We start from the raw sequence: 17,860 nt of genomic DNA, 5'->3' as shown, positions 1-17,860 counted from the left end.
AAGAGAAAGCATATCCGTTCTTTCAAGAGAACTGATTGAACATGGTAGGTACGTATTCAGGCCACGTAATAGAGTGGGCATTATCATCAAACGACGATATGAAACCATTAGTAAGTTAGTAAGATGTTTGCATATGGTACATGTATGCATTAAGTGCTAATAGCATTGCACTTTGTAGCTACAGATACACTAAACCTATAGAGAACCATCTTAAACACATATATTCCACCTCAAACACATAAATACACACACATACATATAAAACAAAATATATGCATCCCTCAAAAAACATTACAAACATCAAACATATTACATACTTTAGGCGTAAATGCTTGGGAGAGGTGCATAAACATGCATCATATATTTTGGATAACGGAAGATCAAGGAGCGTAAAAACTTTTGGCAGGATGACAAGTGCAAAAAACTGGAGATACATAAAACCAAAACTGGAGCACGACGAGTGCGCTTAAAATCAAATTCGTGGATTATATTCCACCGCCTTAAGAAAAATGAATATAGTTAATCTCCTGGAGTTTACTCTTGCTCGCTAGCACTGTCAATCTGATCTTGCTCCTTTTTTATGCCGCCATCAGCCAAGGTGCTTGTATTACCACTAGGCCGGGTTCCATAAACATGCCCCATCTTTAATCTCTTTGTTTCCATGTAACGCCGATTCTCATTGGTTATTGGTGTCAACAGTGGCACTCTGCCCAAGACACTCAAACCATAGCCCTTCAGTCCAGTATATTTCGCAGGATTGTTAGTCATAAGCCTCATGGTTCGGACACCAAGATCTCGTAGTATCTGCAGAGAGAAAAACAGCAATGAGCGGAATCTGGAACAGCGTGAACAGGAACGCTATGTCACAGGTTCATTTTCAATAGTTCAGGAGTACAGACAATTTATATATACCTGTGCACCAATACCGTACTCTCGTGAATCAACCGGCAGACCTAGATCCTCATTAGCCTCAACAGTATCCCGCCCATCGTCCTGCAAATTGTATGCACGAAGCTTGTGACCCAAACCAATGCCCCTACCTTCATGTCCACGAAGGTAAACTACTACACCCCTGCCAGTCTTCTCAATCATGGTCATTGCCAGGGCAAGTTGATTCCCACAATCACACCTGGCTGATCCAAATATATCTCCAGTTAGGCACTCCGAATGCACTCGCACTAAGATATCCTGGCCATCACCAACATCACCCTGCATACAAGGGAAAAATATATATTCTAGGTTCAACTTCTTCCTGGATGAGAAAGTCTGGTAGAGCTTATAACTTAAATACAATAAAAGAAACCGTTGCTTCACTACTTTCTAACAATCATTGCAGATGAACCATGTCCTGGGTATCACTGAATCATTAGTTGCGATCCAGTCTGACTAATGTAACAGGCAAAGATATCTTGTTATACTGTAATTTGTTCAGGATTTTGTACATGTGATTCTACTTTTCTATATAATGCATAAGGGCATGGATTTTACTTTTTTTTATTTAAAAAAAGTAAACGCTCTCCTAAAAGTAGACATTGTATCAAAGTACTTAACATAGTCTTTGTTGAGGGATGCTTACCTTGACCATAGCAATGTGCTCCATCCCATCAATAAGAGATCGGTAGCAATAAGATTGAAATGATCCCCATTGTAATTGTAAAGGTGTAACACAAACACGTTCTACCAATCTGTCTCTCTTCCTCCTATACCTGCATAAGAAAATTATTAGTAGCTGATATATATAGTAGCCGGAAAGTTCCACAAAACAATAATCCATGTATTATAATTTATAATTCATATCTTCCACAAATATAGTTTTACATGTATATATATCAACTGTGCTTTGCATTCCTGTAAGAAAACATTTGCTTGAAATGTGGTTATGAAGTACAATAGAAAAAATGACCTGTTCTCCCGTTACTACTTATCATGAAACCATTAGCCCTTCTGTAAATAATAATTACTCTTAAATTTTGTACTTCAATGCAGCATGTATGATTCTTATGGAAAAAAGGATTGACACTTGAATATATTAAATAAAGCAAACCTAATCAAGTCCGCAATTGAAATTATCTTCAGGTTCTCCCTTCTTGCAAAATCTTGGAGTTTTGGCAATAAAGCCATGGATCCATCGTCATCATCAACAATTTCACAAAGAACAGCAGCAGGAGGTAACCCAGCCAACATGGCAAGGTCAACTGATGCTTCAGTATGCCCAGCCCTTTTCAGCACACCTCCTTCTCTATATTTAAGAGGAAAAATATGTCCTGGCCTGTTGAAGTCTTCAGGCTTAGAATTAGGAGATGCAAGTGCTAAGACTGTATTTGCCCGATCCTTAGCTGAAACCCCTGTTGTTGTGCCTTCTTTAGCATCCTACAATACAAATATTTAGCACAGACAGATTAGAAAAACAGGGCATAAGCAATATGCTCTCATAGAAGGCAAAAACTGGGGAAAAAAAGTACATCCATACACAACAAGCAAAGGAGATAGGAATGATAAGACACTCGATTATGTCCATCTTTTGCACAAAATAGTCATGGACATAACATAGTTTTTTAAAAGGAATACATACACGCATCAAAGTGATTTCAATCAAAAGGTGACCCTTTTAGCTCATTCTAACCAAAGTGGTTAACAGACCCCAATGGTTCTCTTTCTTGTTAACACAAGTTACCATATATGTAAAATGATCTTGTGCTACAAAAAGCAATAACAGCGAATGAAAATACATACCACTGAAACAGTGAAGGCAGTCCGCAGCTTCTCTTCATTTTCCTTTGTTGTCACCATAAGAGGAAGTTCTAGTCTTTCCAGGTCATCTTCTTTCATGCTGACACATACAATGCCTGTCCCATGCCTCACTATGAAAGCCATAGCCTCAGGTGTCACCTTTGATGCTGCCATTATAAGATCTCCTTCATTCTCTCTATCTTCATCGTCCACAACAATCACATACTGCAATATAAACACTGTCAACAGATGAAGGAACTACTTCAAAAACCTAATTAATGCTAGAAAACATGATATTTTTTAATAAGATCCATACTTTTCCTTGGCGAATATCCTCAATAGCTTCAGGAATGGATGAGAAACCCTCAGTTGGGCTGTCTAGGTCAAGCTCGTCATCATCAGCAGAAAAACCATCAACAACAGGTGCCATATCAGCAGCTATGGTCCCAAGTGCAGCAGCATCTGCTTGAACCACTTTAGAAGGACTAGCCTGTCCATTTATAATAACATGTTCTGAAGAATCACCCACAGCATGAGATATATGAAAATTTCTGGCCCGATGGTTATACGGCAAGTGAACAGAACTGATTGTCCTCAAACTGTTTGATGTAGAATTTGGCATAATTGAACGATCAGACCGCAATCCAGAAGTCCTGTGTTGGCTGTAAATGCTGCTCAGCCGTGACATGAGATTTGCAGTACAGGAATCCATCTGAGGAAAAAAATCAGAACTATGAAACAAGTTAGGAATAAAAATATTCAAATAATATACCCAAAGGATGTGATGGAAAAAGGAATTCAAATTATTTCAGTAACGTTACAGAGATTTTCTATGTTACTACCGCAGTACCGCCTTGTGCAGGGGAGAATCTCACTTTCCTCAAAAGGAAATTTAGAATAAGTATCTAGTGCCTATTGATTACCAGAAATGCGGAATAAACCCTTGAAAACAACAATCCATCTCCTAAATAAACCAAGTCATCTAGAATCTAGAGTAAAGCTAAACACAGCAAAATCGCATAACAAACACCCTCAAAAACTCCAGGGGCGGACCTAAAGTACCGCATGAGATTCAGCTGAACCCTCGAATTCTTTTGGAAACAAATTGCTATCTATTATTACTGCACCTCGCACGCGTCCAAGTAATAGAATGGGGAAGAAACCGGATGGGTTTGATTGAACGGAAACGAATCGAACAATCAACTAAATCCGGACGAGCTCTACACCAAGCCGGCTCATGACGTGGCGCTGAGAGAGAGAAGAACGATTTACCTTCGATTCCGTTCTAACTCAGATGGATGGCCGGCCGCGTCTACCCCTGGCCTTTACCTGATCACCCGGCTGTGCGCGCGCGCAGCCAGGTAAGGCGGCCGCGCACGCCGTGCCTCCGGAGTCCGGACCTGTTCGCCGGGAGCGGGAGGAGGCTGGCCGTGCCTCCGCCGGGAGGAAGGAGAGTGACAGAGCGGTGGCGTTTGGATAAAGAGGGTGGTGGAAGGTGGAACAGGGAAGATACGAGAGTGGTTCGGGTGCTTTGTTCGTTCGGGAGAAGACGAGACGAGACGAGCCGCGCGGGTGGGGATGGCACTATAGGGCAAGTCTGCAACGTCGACAGGTAGGTGGCGGCGTGGCACAGTGTACCGATGTAAGGAAAAGAAAAACTAATGGAAAGGTGCACCGGAGGTCCTGATCTTGTCACCGAGATACGAAAACGTCATCGAACCGCAAAACCAGATATACGGGGTTCCTTAGCTATATGAAACCGGTCACCCGAGGTCCTTCGATGGTTTGACCCCGGTTTTAGTGTACGTGGCGGCTGAGTCAGCGTGGGCCCCACATGTTAGCATGCCACGTAAACACCATCTCTCTCCCTCTCTTTTCTCCACATTTTTTTTCACTGACGTGGCAAATGTCTAGGCCCACTCGTCAGGTATGGTGCGTGCAAGAGGTGCCTCCGCCGCCGTCGGGAGTAGGAGGTTGGCCGTCGCCAGTCTCAGACTCACAGCCCTCACCATGCTCGCGCGTGGAGACGCCGGAGATCTCAGTGGAGGCGGTGAAGATGAAGACTCGTTGTTTCCCCAACCTCATCGCCGCCGCCGACAGAGGCACGGGTCTAGAAAGGGGCGGCCTACCTCAGCGAATCAGTCGCGCGCGTTGCTGGTGAGGCCGACATGGACCCTTGGCGCATGCTGCCGCCCGCGACGAGCTCGCCGAGATGCCGCCCGATCCGTCGCCTATCACGCTCGTCAACAGCGCCGAGCGGATCTGGAGGAAGAGAGATGGGAGAGGGCAGGATGTGACTTCACCGCCGCCCATCTCTTATCCTTCTCTCTCCGCCGCCAGCTGCTGCTCCAGCCGCATCTTGGAGGCAGAAACAGCTGGTCCTTGAGCACGGTGCGCGCGGGAGGCCGGTGCCGCAGCGGGGAGCTCGGCGTCGGCGTCGGCGTTAGCTTGTCGGTGGCGGCGAGGCGCGGGGTTACTGCGTCGGCGTCGGCTTGTCGGTGGCGACGAGGCGCGGGGTTACTGCGTCGGCGTCGGCTTGTCGGTGGCGACGAGGCGCGGGGTTACTGCGTCGGCGTCGGCTTGTCGGTGGCGACGAGGCGCGGGGTTACTGCGTCGGCGTCGGCTTGTCGGTGGCAACGAGGCGCAGGGAGGCCGGCCTCGGCGTCGCCCTGTCGGAGGCGGAGGCGGCAGGTCCTTGAGCACGGCGCGTGGCGACCAGCATTTTCTCGACCTGCGCCGTCCTCCTCTCCACATCCCCCACCGCCGCAGCCTTGGCCGGTGCAAGAATCTGACCCGGCCTGCTCCCGTGTCGCAGCCGCCGCCACCGCCACCTCGTCGCCCCGGCGATCTCCTCCCCAACCGCCGGCCGGCTTGCAGGAGAAAAAGTGAAGAGAGAGAAAGAGAGGAGAAAGGGAGAGGAGGGGAGAGAGAGAGAGGGAGTGATGACATGGCATGCTGACATGTGGGTCCCATGCTGACTCAGCCGCCACGTATACCAAAACCGGGGTTAAAACTACCAAAGGACCTCGGGTGACTGGTTTTGTATAGTTAGGAGACTCTGTATATCTGGTTTTGCGGTTTGAGGACGTTTTCGTATCTCGGTGACAAGTGCAAGGACCTCCGGTGCACTTTTTCCAAAACTAATACACTATTATGTCCATCAACCCATCGGACGTGGGCTCCAAGCCCAGAACAGAGAGCTAGTTTGTCCAGTGGAAGCCCAAATGTATTGACCTTAGGCCTAATAAGAGTTCATAATGACACTGAAGGTGTGTTCACTTTGTTGCAAAATGAAACTTGCCAATGTTTTGTAATGCTGAAGCAAAGGTTAGATGGTGGTAGCAGTGAAATATTCTAAATCAACAAAATTTGGTAGGGTTGTGTTGTTGATTGTCTTGCCAAAATTTTTTATGAGGTTAAAAATGACAAAAAGTGAACACATCTTGAATTTTAGAGTGAATTTTAGAAAACCCCATGTTTTAGGACCAATGTAACACATAACCACAGGTTCTATTTATTTTCTCACATAACCCAATGCATTCTATCCAATTAACACAACACCACAGATTTAAATATGGGAAAGTACCACAATGACAAGTGACATGGCAGACCTGCTCCACATCAGCTGGCCCCACCTGCCAGATCAATGCGTGAGCTATTTAGGGCTGGGAAGCACCCATCCTCTGTTCCCGCGCACGCGACGACGCACCCCTCGTCTTCCTCGTGCTCGCTGCGGCAGTTTTCCTCCTGTTACAAGTTCAGAGGGGCAGCTCGTCGTGCACATGCAAAGGCAAGCATCGCCTGTTCTGTTTTGCATCAACTGATCAAACTGTACATATACTTCCTATCTTCTAATTATACAAAGCTTGTGTGTGTGTTTGATTAAACATGGCCAGGACCTGACAATGTTTCTGCTCGAGTTTTTTGTAAGTAGGTCGATCACCAAGGTGCCTGACACTGTGTTCCTATGAAAAAAAAATGAAAGGAAAAAAACTGACAATTTCTATGCATTAAGCAGAACAATGGAGCAAACGTTATAAAAACATTCCATGTCTGAATAAAAGCACCATAGCAACAGTTAATATGTGACCCATTGCAGGTCCAAGGCATAAGAAATTTGCAAAACGAATCCATATCTGAAATATATACATTGTGAAGCAGAGAAAAATACAACCTATTTGCCGAGAAAAAAAAAAGAGGAAGCCATGTCTGCTCTTTTGTGAAGCAGAAAAAAATGTTGCAGGCCTTTAAATGTTAATTATGGTTAGTTTTATATCTGACTGCAATATAATAGTTGTAATAGAATAGTCTTATACACGGTCCAATCTACATGCTTTTTTTATTTGAAAAATTATGGTCCAATGATGAAAAGCAATTTTGCAATGACAAACAGAAGAACGATTGCAAAGTTGTAATGCCCTAACAATAATGGGTTCCCCTAAATTACATTTTACTAGCCCTAATTTCTTGACAAGCCAAACATGATCAAATGGCTGGATTTAATTCCTCGTCAAAGAACCATGAAGCAGAGTGTCCTTGCAAATCACCAACCAACATGCTTTGGAGTCAATTCATATGATCATCACAAGAAAAGAGATGAATGTTACCTGCTAGGAATGATACCTAACGAGTTCTCTTCCTCCAGCTAGGTCAACATCACCATCATCACCGGAGGCCATCATGCAAGAGATGGTTGGGGAACGTCGCCACCGCCTGCGTACGCAAGAAAGACGGAGGTGCCGCGTTGTGTGCGTAGGAACAGGGAACACACGCTTCTGTTCTCCCGCGTGATCCCACCATAATAGGCCACATATTGACCTGGCAGGTGGGGCCAGCTGATGTGGAGCAAGTTTGCCATGTCACTTGCCCTTGTGGCACTTTCTCTCACTAAAACCTATGGTATTATGTTAATTGGATTGAATGCACGGGGTTATGTGAGAAAATAAACGAAACCTGTGGTTATGTGTTACATTAGCCTCAAAACGTGGGGTTTTCTGAAATTCACTCTGGATTTTAATATCCTAGAGAAAATTTGGAGGTAAAAGTTACCTAATATTAGAGACTAGTAGTTGCTAAAATATCAAGGATTTCTTAATAGAACACCTAAAATATCAAGGAGCTCCCAAGTGAAGCAAGAAAACTCTAAAGTTTTTTTATGCTTTGTTTGGCATAAACCTATATCCATTCATCCCAAGGATGGGTTAGGATTGCAGTCAATTTGCCAGCCCATCCCGAGAGATAGGCTCATACTATAATTGAAGATTATCTGGGTGAGTGAATTAAGGATAAATTACTTACTCTACCATTGTTACGCAAGCGTAACTGCGCACGACTGCAATTTTTAAAGTAGGAGCGACAATAACGATCATCTGGAGTGTCAGCCACACAATCCTTATCAGACGACAGAGCTACTGCCACGGCACATCACGCCATATCCTCGCACACGGTCATCCCCAACTCACGACTATGACTCACTGCCATCCGGTCCCACGCCGATCCCGAAGCAACAAAACCGTGGCCTGTGAACAGAAAAGCATCATATCCCACCAAAAAAAGAAAAATACACGCAAAAAAACATCGACCACTGTCACCGCCAACTGTACACAGAGAAGATGACAATACGGCCCTACCTTTACACGCGAGCAATGGGCCCCACCTGTCAGTAGAACCCTGGTGACCTACGTCTCCCCGGATATAAACAAACAAAATAAATCCTACCCGTAGCTCTCTCTCCGCACGCAGCAACCACCACTCCCCCCCCCACCCCATTCCGCGGCTCCTCCCCCCTCGCCGCCGGTCGCCGCGCCGCCGGCGATGGAGCGCCTCCGCGTCGCCATCTCCCACCACCGGGCGGCGCTTCCACTTCCGACCCACCACAACCACTTCCGCCGCCGCCATCTCCAGCTACAGCCCTTCCCCAGCTCCCTCTCCCTCTCGCTCCCCATCTCGCCCCAGCTCTCGCCCGCCCCTCCTCGCCGCCACCTCCTCCCCCCGCTCCTCGCCTCCGCGTCCGCCGCCCAGGCCGCGGGCCCTGCCCCCGCGCGGGCGGCGGGCGGCGGCGGCGGCGGCGCGAAGCCGGTTCCCCTACTCGTCTCCCTCGCCGTCGGCCTCGCCGTCCGCTTCCTCGCGCCGCGGCCGGCCGAGGTGACCCCGCAGGCGTGGCAGCTCCTCTCCATCTTCCTGACCACCATCGCCGGGCTCGTCCTCGGCCCGCTCCCCGTCGGCGCCTGGGCATTCCTCGGGCTCACTGCCACCGTCGCCACGCGGACGCTCCCGTTCACCGCGGCGTTCGGGGCGTTCACCAACGAGGTCATCTGGCTCATCGTCATATCCTTCTTCTTCGCCCGGGGGTTCGTGAAGACCGGACTCGGCGATCGTGTGGCCACCTATTTCGTCAAGTGGTTGGGGCGCAGCACGCTGGGCTTGTCGTACGGGCTCGCCATCAGCGAGGCATGCATCGCGCCGGCGATGCCCAGCACCACGGCGAGGGCCGGTGGGGTGTTCCTTCCAATAGTCAAGTCGCTATCTCTTTCGGCTGGCAGCAAGCCGAACGACCCATCGGCGAGGAAGCTGGGCTCCTACCTTGTGCAGTCTCAGTTACAGGTAAAAAGTTACTTGATATCTGCAGATGTTAAAAATGCTATGCGTTTTAATTAGTACTCCATTCATGAATGGTTGTGAAATGGGAGATGCATTTCGCCTAGATATTTATAATGTTCAGCTGGGAACATGCTTCTTTTTTTGGTGGTCTCTATGACATGTTATTGAAGAAGTGCTAAGAATGAGATCTTCACTTACTTTTGCTTTGGACTGGGTGTCTATACTATTTGACTGGAGTACTAATGTGCATTGATCATTCTATTATCCCATCCGTCTCAAATACTACTTGATGTATGATGAAATGCTCACGCTGTATTATTAAGGTTGCGACTTATCTTTGTTAGTGATAATATATAATGTTTGTTATACAGTCATCTGACTAGTTTATATCACAACAGCAGAGGTAAAAAAAAACTGTTTCTAGGTGCACCCTTTGCTTCTTTGAGAAACTAAAACTGAAACCAATAAATTGTAGACGTGGTACAATTCTGACTCTTTCTGTAAATAGTAAATGGTAGGAAGCCCAAAATTGAAAGTTTGGTTGAAATTGGAACGATGTGACGGAAAAGTTGGAAGTTTGTGTGTGTAGGAAAGTTTTGATGTGATGGAAAAGTTGGAAGTTTGAAGAAAAGGTTTGAAACTAAACTCGGCCTAAGTGAAGTGTGGTTTAAAAATGGTTGCCTGGTCACTTTATCAGGAGCTACATTTAAACCAAACTAGCTTGTACTTTATGAATTGAACACTTTGTTGAATCGATTGAATTCACAAACATTTTAATTGTTTGGTTAAGTGCATGAGTACATCATACATTTACTTTTGAGGTTGTCAGATCCTACTATATGCTGAAAGCAATACAAACTCCTGGTACTAGGTTTCTTTTGAAAAGGCATGTTTAGTGAAAACTTTTCGATATATTGCTTCTGGGATGTTAAAACTGTATGCATGCTCTGTGCTTTGATATTTTACGTTTTCACACCCATAAGGATTGCATTTGATCAATGGCATTGTTGTGTTGGTTTCTGCTGCTTCACAGGCATCTGGTAACTCAAGTGCTCTCTTCCTGACTGCTGCAGCACAAAATCTCTTGTGTCTGAAGTTAGCTGAGGAGATTGGTGTTAAGATTGCAAACCCATGGATATCTTGGTTTAAGGTTGCTAGTTTGCCTGCCATCATTTCTCTCTTAGCGACACCTTATTTGTTATACAAAATATTCCCACCTGAAATAAAGGACACTCCTGAGGCCCCTGCAATAGCTGCACAAAAACTGAAGAACATGGGACCAGTAACAAGAAATGAATGGATCATGGTTGCTACAATGATTCTTGCTGTTTCACTGTGGATTTTTGGGTAAGATTGATCTCTCTTTTTACTAATTTATTTTTTCCATGAGTTAATTTGCCATATATACTTTGGTCTATGATTATGCCACATTTCCTGTTGCATTTTTCATAAGCTGTATTTAGCTACTCCTTCTAACGTGATAGTGTTCTGTCGATGGATACACATGATATACCTGGAACAACTCTTTGTTTTAATGTTTGGGGACAGCTTTCTTAGGTTCTGTTTGGCATTGCAGTGTTTTATTTTTTTATAAACGTTTATACTTTCTGATATAACAGTTAGCTGAATGCATTTTGGATAACAGGAAATCTTACTTGAATTAGTAATGATTTATTTAACTAACTAGATTCCATGGAACAGCACAAAACAAAACCACAACCACAATCTGGTCCTTTGTAGCTGTAGACCTGTAGTGAATTATCTTCTTCCCTTTAGCATTTTCCTCTGAACACGTTTTTGTCAATCCGGAATCAACCCAGGTTTTCAAATTATGAATCATGATTATGGAGATGTTTCACTTTCTGTTGGTAAAATGTTCAACATGATTGAAAATTTTCTTTTCTTTTTTTGTAAAATAAATAGCATATTCTTCTTCTGCATTGCTGACTTTTGCACAAGGAAAGATCCATTACCTTATATTGGATTAATATTAACAAGGAAAGACACCCTGCAACATTTCTCTCTTATGGCAACATATTCGTAATTACTGTAACTAGATGTCAAACTGTGCATTGCACGGCTATTCTTATGGATATTTAAAAATATTAAAGAGTTTTTTTTCTGATTTAATAGTTTTGAAATTCGTATGTAATAAATATTGAGTTGTACTCCATTTTAATTCTTAGTTGTAACTTTTTCATGTTTTAATAAATCTGAAATTCGAAATCAATAAAAAAAACCGAGTTGAATTCACTTTACAATGTTAAATTATGATCTATGGTAGTGATAATATGATGCATTTATTCAACGGTTAGATCTTTGTGGTTAACGTTGGAGCTTGTAGGAAGTGCCTAATTAGTATAGGTATAAATGCGTTTTTCTAATGCTTACTTATTTTTGCCAGATTGCTTCCTAAATCTTTATGCTTGGTTTTCACTTCAGTACTTCACATAATGTGGATATAATGCATGTTATCTTACCAAGTGCTACGGCAACAAGATAGCAAGAGCATTAACAGAAAAGATAAAGAATGCTACTAGTCCAATCTAAATTAGGAGTTATTCCCATATCGTTGCATTTTCGGTCCTTTTGAGATATTGTCAGATATTCAGATGTGTGCTTCATGTTGTATTAGTCAAACTACAGCTTATATATATCTGTTATACATTTTTTTTTGCAGGGATACTATCGGTGTGTCAAGTGTTGTTGCTGCGATGATTGGTCTTTCAATTCTTCTTCTGCTTGGGGTTCTGAACTGGGAAGATTGCCTGAATGAAAAATCTGCATGGGACACATTAGCTTGGTTTGCTATTCTAGTTGGAATGGCAGGGCAGCTCACGAACCTTGGAATTGTATCATGGATGTCAAATTGTGTTGCAAAAGTTCTCCAGTCTTTCTCATTGAGTTGGCCTGCAGCATTTGGTGTTCTTCAGGCCTCCTATTTCTTTATTCACTATCTCTTTGCAAGCCAAACAGCACATGTTGGAGCTTTGTATTCAGCATTTCTTGCGATGCATTTAGCAGCTGGCGTTCCAGCTATACTGTCGGCACTTGCTTTGACATACAATTCAAATCTCTTTGGTGCACTGACACATTATAGTAGTGGGCAGTCTGCAGTATACTATGGAGGTAAGTTTTTCTGTGTGCACACTTCATTGAATTCAATTTGTTTTCATGTTGACACTTTACGACACATTATTCTTTAATATTTGCCTCTTCTTGTTTGTAAAAGATCTGTTGTTAGAGAAAGAGCATAACAAATATTTTACTTACTACGTATGGATAGAGTATTCGAATACAAGCCTTATTTGATATCATTATGTAGGACTACATTGAAAATCCAAATGTAGCCTAATAAAGGAATAAAACCATAAGCTAATGGATACCAGCAGACAATTTAAAAAATTCCTTGGTTTCTTTTACTGTTAGGTTTGTCATATTTTATCTTTAAGCCTTTGTGTGTACTTCTTATATTGAGTACATGTTTTCCTTGTGCAGCGGGGTATGTTGATCTTCCTGATGTATTCAAACTGGGTTTTACAACAGCAGCAATCAATGCTGTGATATGGGGAGTCGTCGGTACATTTTGGTGGAAGTTTTTAGGGCTTTATTGAGTCATTGCAAGTGTTAAGTTGACCAAAAGTGTTCCTTACTACACCTGTAATTCATGGCTCCCTTTCTGGAGTGGTAGTCATTTTTTCTTCAGAGGAGTTTGATGAGTGCATAATAATGGAACGATGTTCCTCATTAGAAGTCTTGAACATGATACACTTGTACAACCCAGAAGGGTTCTCATAGGCGTTTTGTACAACTCCCATGCATTTCTCATGAACGAAATTAACTGCAGGAATGAGTCTTGATTCCTTGAGCATATTGTTCATGTACTCTCGGAACTGTATGGATTGCTTTTGCTATATGCCGTGATTGTTAATTTATTATATAGGACCATGAGTTTCATCAGACAACACAGGATTGCTAAGATAAAAACATCAAAGGCCAAATGTGCCATCTTCCTATCCAACAAATTGGATGGCAGAGTGGCAGACTATTTTCGGAGCGTATTTGTCTACAATATTTGCCACATGTGAATCTTTGATGAACTTGTGCAAAACCCTTCAGCAGGTTAGTGCATTTGACTTGAAGGTTTTCGTTTATATTTGACCATGAAATGAAGCATTTGACAAGTAATCTGCACCAATACTTGTCCATTTGTATTCCAGTAGTGCTACCGATTCATCGTGTTTGTCACTTTGTTGATTGCTATTCGTCAGGAGAAGTGCTGAGCAACTGAAGTTAGTGAAGTTTTCGAAGACATTCTATTCAACTTAAACTTTTGGGTTGAACTGATTAGCACCCGTAACACAATCACTCTTGTAAGTTGCAACTGTTGGGAAGAATTTGGTTGTTTAAACATGACGCTAATTTTGATCCGCTTCTCCAGAGTTCAGGACCCTAGGCCCCCTAGCCAAGTCTCTCCTTTTTTCCAATTCCATAGGAGAAACATGAGGCCATGTTCAATGCGTAGCCCCAAGTCGTGCCTTCACAAACGGTGTCCCGCTTCCGTCATCGGGCCGTGTCCTTGGAGAGAGGCGCGGCTCCTGGCAGAGGAACGCACGCCTCTAGCTCCTTTTCTTGAGCCACCGCTTGGGCCTATGCGTTGGACGACTGCGTAGCTCATGGATACGGCCTCCCGCACCACAAATTTCCTCTTCCACCCTTGGCCTCGTCGCTGGGAGTAGGCGGGAGGCACATAGCAATGCGGAGGAGTCGGAGGTAGCGAGGTGGTGGAGGAGCCGACGGATTTGTGACATCGACGACCTGGGGACGGCGGAGGGAGAGGGACGGGCCCCGCGAACCCGTCTGTCAGCCACCAACGCCCCAGGGATGGGGCAGGCCCACTAGATCCGACGACGACCTCGTGATGGCGACTGCTCGCCGTCAGCCATCAGCAGTGACGGGCGAAGGGAGAGGGGTGGCGACGTGTTGGGACGAAGTCGGAGCGGTGCCACCGCCGCTGTTCCCTTCTTGCCTCGCCGCCACCTCCCTCGCCCTCCCCAGCGTCGCCGCGTCTCGCCCCAGCCGTCGGTGAAGGGAGCGGTGGGAGCTCGAGCTGCAGCCGGATTTGGCGTGGGAGAGTGGACGATGAGCGGCGACGGCGGGAGAGAGAGGCGAGCGGTGGCGGCGGCAGCTGGGGAGGGCGAGGAGGGAGGTGGCAGCGGCATGAGGGAGAGGGAGAGGGAGGGGGAGGGGGAGGGGGAGGACGGCGCTGAGCGGAGGGAGTGAGACGAGGCGAAGAAGAAGAGGCAGGAGCGAAGGAAAAAGAGAAGAGAGAGAGAGAGGAAGAGGGAGAAGAGAGGGGTGGTATAGGAAAACACCCATTGTGGGTTTTTTGGTTGGGACAACCATTGTGGGCTTGAGTACCTTTATCCAATTGCTTCAGATTTTAAAGAGACCACCTAGATGTAGCCTTCATCAGTTTACTGGTAATTGAGTGTCCCTGATAGTGTCCTCGGTTAGTGAGGACTTTTAGGTGGGGCTTTGATGATAGATGCCCTGTATAGGTTCAGTTCTCAGTCTCAAGGACCACAGTATGGCATTTTTTTTTCCTTCCAGCAGCCGAACCAATCACTCAGAAAATTCAGTATGCAATCACTAGCCGTGGGGGCTCGTCGCTCGCCTCCACAGTCCACACACGTACGCGGACGTGGAGCCGAGCGTGACGGGACATGGACACGGACATGGCCCGTGCCGGCAACCACACGCGCGCATCCAGCGTCGTGGGCTCGTGGCGTCTCGTGCATGCCACGGCAGCACAGGCAGTCGCGCGCGCGCGTGGGGGAGAGAGGAGGCTTCTCGCCTTCCGCTGGATAGCGGCCGAGCCGTCGTTTCTTTGCCGCCGCGCCGTGCGACAGATGGATGGCGGCATCGCGCGGTGGTGGGGAGGGGGTGAATCGGTTTTCCGGCATCTTTTTCCACGGCGCGTCGTCCTCGTTCGTCCACGCCATTTTGTTTGGATTCGCCCGTTGAAAAGCGTACCACCGGTAGCAGAGCTATACGCCAAACGTCCCGGTGAACGATACCGGAAGATGGGTTGCACACTTGCACACCTCCATCTTGCAGTCATGAACTTATCCTCTAGTAGGCCTCTAGGGTGGAGCAGCAGCAAGCCAGCAATGCTGCCGGAATATCGGCCATTCGGCAGTCAGGCTCCACGTTTTTTTTTTTACGAAAAGCATGAAATTTAGGGGTTTCGACGCGGAACGAAAGCAAAATCTGAGTGAAATTTCAAATAATTTTCAAGAATTCAAATTTAAAACGATAAATTTGACTAAAATTTGATTAAAATCTGATTGAAATTTGGTGAAAACTGTTATACCACTGAGTATCCGGATCTTGTATTCATCGGAAAGGTGAACCCTAACCAAAGTCTTTCTTTTTCCTACTCCCTCCGTCCTAAAATATAAGCTTTTTTTTATCTCGGCACGGTCTGCGAGATGCTATTTTGACCAACAATATTTACAAAAGTAAAATGTTTTAAATAAAGAGAGTTGCATATTATGATAGTCCATTTAATGATAAATATAGTAACATGAAAATTATATTATTAATATTTTTAATTTTTGTGCTATAAACATTGAAAATTTAAAAAATTTGACTTCGTACTATTAAAAAATAATTATATTTTGGGACAGACGGAATACGTGAAGGAGACACTGTGTCAACCTGTACTGTGGACGTCAGTTCCATTTCATGGTCCATGCAGATATGAATATACCTATGCAATATTTATGATGAAAGCAATTTGTGAGCCCCCATCTCTCGTGCCATGTTCCGGCCCGGGGTTCCTTGGCGCTCACCGTGTTTGGTCCCTGGTCTTTTCTGCAGAAAGGCTTTAAAACTGTGCGCTCAGAATAGTGCACCCAGCAGTGTGGAGGACAGGAGGAGGCACAACAAATACCTAACTGCTTCGAGCAAGGCTGACCACCGTGGTCCTCGCTCTTTAGGTTAAAATCTCCTGTCAATGTAATCTACCGCAGTTAAACCTTCGAGCATTTTTATACACGGATAATTTGTTAAGATTTTCACATGAATGGAGTCATTTTTGTTAGGAATCAGAAACAAAACTTTGTGCTCCAAACAAAAAAAAAGGGCCCAATTATTATGGACGAAGCCAAATCTAGCTCCTGATTCTGTGCAGTTTAATCAGTTTTTCTACTTTGTTGTGTTCTTACAAATCCATTGTTTGTGGCGGTTATAGCTTTAAAATAGATAAAATGGATATTCTCATTAACATAAATTGTATTTATATTACCATCATCTAAACAATATAATAATAGATGAATTAAGGCACAAAAGAGCATCCAAGAACACCCAAGAATGGACCCTACCGTGGTGGTGCTGGATGCCAGGGGCATGCTGGTGTTGCCGGGTTGGGCTAGCCCTCCGCCTCACTGGCCGGTAGCGCTAGATCACCGAACAAGGTGCCACGTAGAGGCGTAGTCGCACGCCCGCGGCCACGGTTCCATACAGGGCACGATGTCGGTGCTGCAATCACCACCGCAGTGAAGGTAGGGGTGAAAACGGTACAATTTTTTTAAAGATTTCCGGATTCCGTTTTCAGTTTATCGGAAATGAAAAAGGAAATATCTTCCGAAAATAGTATCGGAAATGGGATAAAGATTTTTTTTTTTGACTGTTTTGCTGATAACCGTATTGTCTAGTAATTTTCGCCAAATTTTTGAAAGTTTCAATAATTTCCGTCAGAATTCTGAAAGTTCCCTAGCGGCTAGTAGGGATGTCAAAAAAAAAAAAAAACTCGAGGCTCGCAAGCTGTTCAAGGTCGACTCGTCCTAGCCTCGATTTGAGCTCACCTCGAGCTCCAAACGAGCCGAGTCTAAGCCTCTCCGAAAGCTCGCGAGCTTCTTCGAGCCAAGCTCGAGCTTCCTACGAGCCTAATAATATATGATTTTTATTGTTATTTAATAAATTAGGACATCAAATATATTATTTATATGCCTTGTATTGGCGTCATATATTTATTTTGTTTTTTTTCTTCTTCTATTTGAAGTTGCATTTATCCTCTAGTGGGTTTTGGTGATTAATGATGAATAAGGTTAAGGGACTAATGTGTTTATTGAGATATACAGGTAATTAGTCCCAAGGTGATCTTAGGTGATCAAGAGATGCTTGGAGACCCCTACAACTTTCATTCATGCGGATTTGAAACTCGAAAGTCAATAGGATAGTTTAATTTTTGAAATCGAGTCTTAGGAAAAACCGTACTATTAAGAGGGGTTTCAAGTGTGGTTCTGAGATATAAAAATTTCCTCTTAGTGGGTTCATAGTGATAGAATATTTTTGGGAACCATTTTTGCAAATGGGTCCAGACCGGACATAGAAGGCTGGCCGGAAGTTCCGGTCCCTGGACCCAGAACTTCCGGACCTTGCATTGGATGAAATTTGCGTAAGTGTTGGCTGGAAGTTCCGGGGGTCAGGAACTTCCAGACTTCTTCCAGTTCAAAAATGTGAG

General features: G+C 44.7%; 2 protein-coding genes across 3 annotated transcripts; one reads left to right on the top strand and one right to left on the bottom strand.

Annotated features, from left to right (window-relative positions):
* Nucleotides 1-198: 198 nt before the first annotated feature.
* Nucleotides 199-4,286, bottom strand: LOC9270160 (probable bifunctional riboflavin biosynthesis protein RIBA 1, chloroplastic). 2 transcript variants are annotated; one of them, XM_015795634.3, is made up of 7 exons: nucleotides 4,003-4,286; nucleotides 3,047-3,461; nucleotides 2,734-2,955; nucleotides 2,045-2,370; nucleotides 1,577-1,706; nucleotides 913-1,209; nucleotides 199-804 (listed from the first exon to the last, which is right to left on the bottom strand). In XM_015795634.3, exons 2-7 carry the CDS (start codon nucleotides 3,440-3,442, stop codon nucleotides 535-537), a joined length of 1,641 nt encoding a protein of 546 aa, XP_015651120.1. In that variant the 5' UTR covers nucleotides 3,443-3,461; nucleotides 4,003-4,286; the 3' UTR covers nucleotides 199-534. The 2 variants fall into 2 exon arrangements, with proteins under 2 accessions (XP_015651120.1, NP_001411239.1); NM_001424310.1 differs by having other exon boundaries at nucleotides 322-804; nucleotides 3,047-3,442; nucleotides 4,003-4,280.
* A 4,206-nt stretch (nucleotides 4,287-8,492) lies between these two features.
* LOC4345856 (dicarboxylate transporter 2.1, chloroplastic) lies at nucleotides 8,493-13,201 on the top strand. The gene is made up of 4 exons (XM_015795169.3): nucleotides 8,493-9,333; nucleotides 10,364-10,677; nucleotides 12,011-12,459; nucleotides 12,829-13,201. The coding sequence occupies exons 1-4, from the start codon at nucleotides 8,545-8,547 to the stop codon at nucleotides 12,942-12,944; spliced, it is 1,668 nt and encodes a 555-aa protein (XP_015650655.1). The 5' UTR covers nucleotides 8,493-8,544; the 3' UTR covers nucleotides 12,945-13,201.
* The last annotated feature ends 4,659 nt before the right edge of the window (nucleotides 13,202-17,860 follow it).

Source organism: Oryza sativa, chromosome 8 (assembly GCF_034140825.1).
Source record: "Oryza sativa Japonica Group chromosome 8, ASM3414082v1".
NCBI classification, from domain to species: Eukaryota; Viridiplantae; Streptophyta; class Magnoliopsida; order Poales; family Poaceae; genus Oryza; species Oryza sativa.
Note: the sequence above shows the minus strand (reverse complement) of the source record. Positions and strands in the feature narration are given on the sequence as shown.

Bases quoted from the DNA above. Each gene is read 5' to 3' on its own strand.
- LOC4345856 (XM_015795169.3), top strand. From the start codon at position 8,545: ATGGAGCGCCTCCGCGTCGCCATCTCCCACCACCGGGCGGCGCTTCCA. The intron at 9,334-10,363 runs GTAAAAAGTTAC...GCTGCTTCACAG, and splicing joins TTGTGCAGTCTCAGTTACAG to GCATCTGGTAACTCAAGTGC. The intron at 10,678-12,010 runs GTAAGATTGATC...TTTTTTTTGCAG, and splicing joins GTTTCACTGTGGATTTTTGG to GGATACTATCGGTGTGTCAA.
- LOC9270160 (XM_015795634.3), bottom strand. From the start codon at position 3,442: ATGGATTCCTGTACTGCAAATCTCATGTCACGGCTGAGCAGCATTTAC. The intron at 2,956-3,046 runs GTATGGATCTTA...TTTATATTGCAG, and splicing joins AGGATATTCGCCAAGGAAAA to TATGTGATTGTTGTGGACGA. The intron at 1,210-1,576 runs GTAAGCATCCCT...CCTTGTATGCAG, and splicing joins AGCACATTGCTATGGTCAAG to GGTGATGTTGGTGATGGCCA.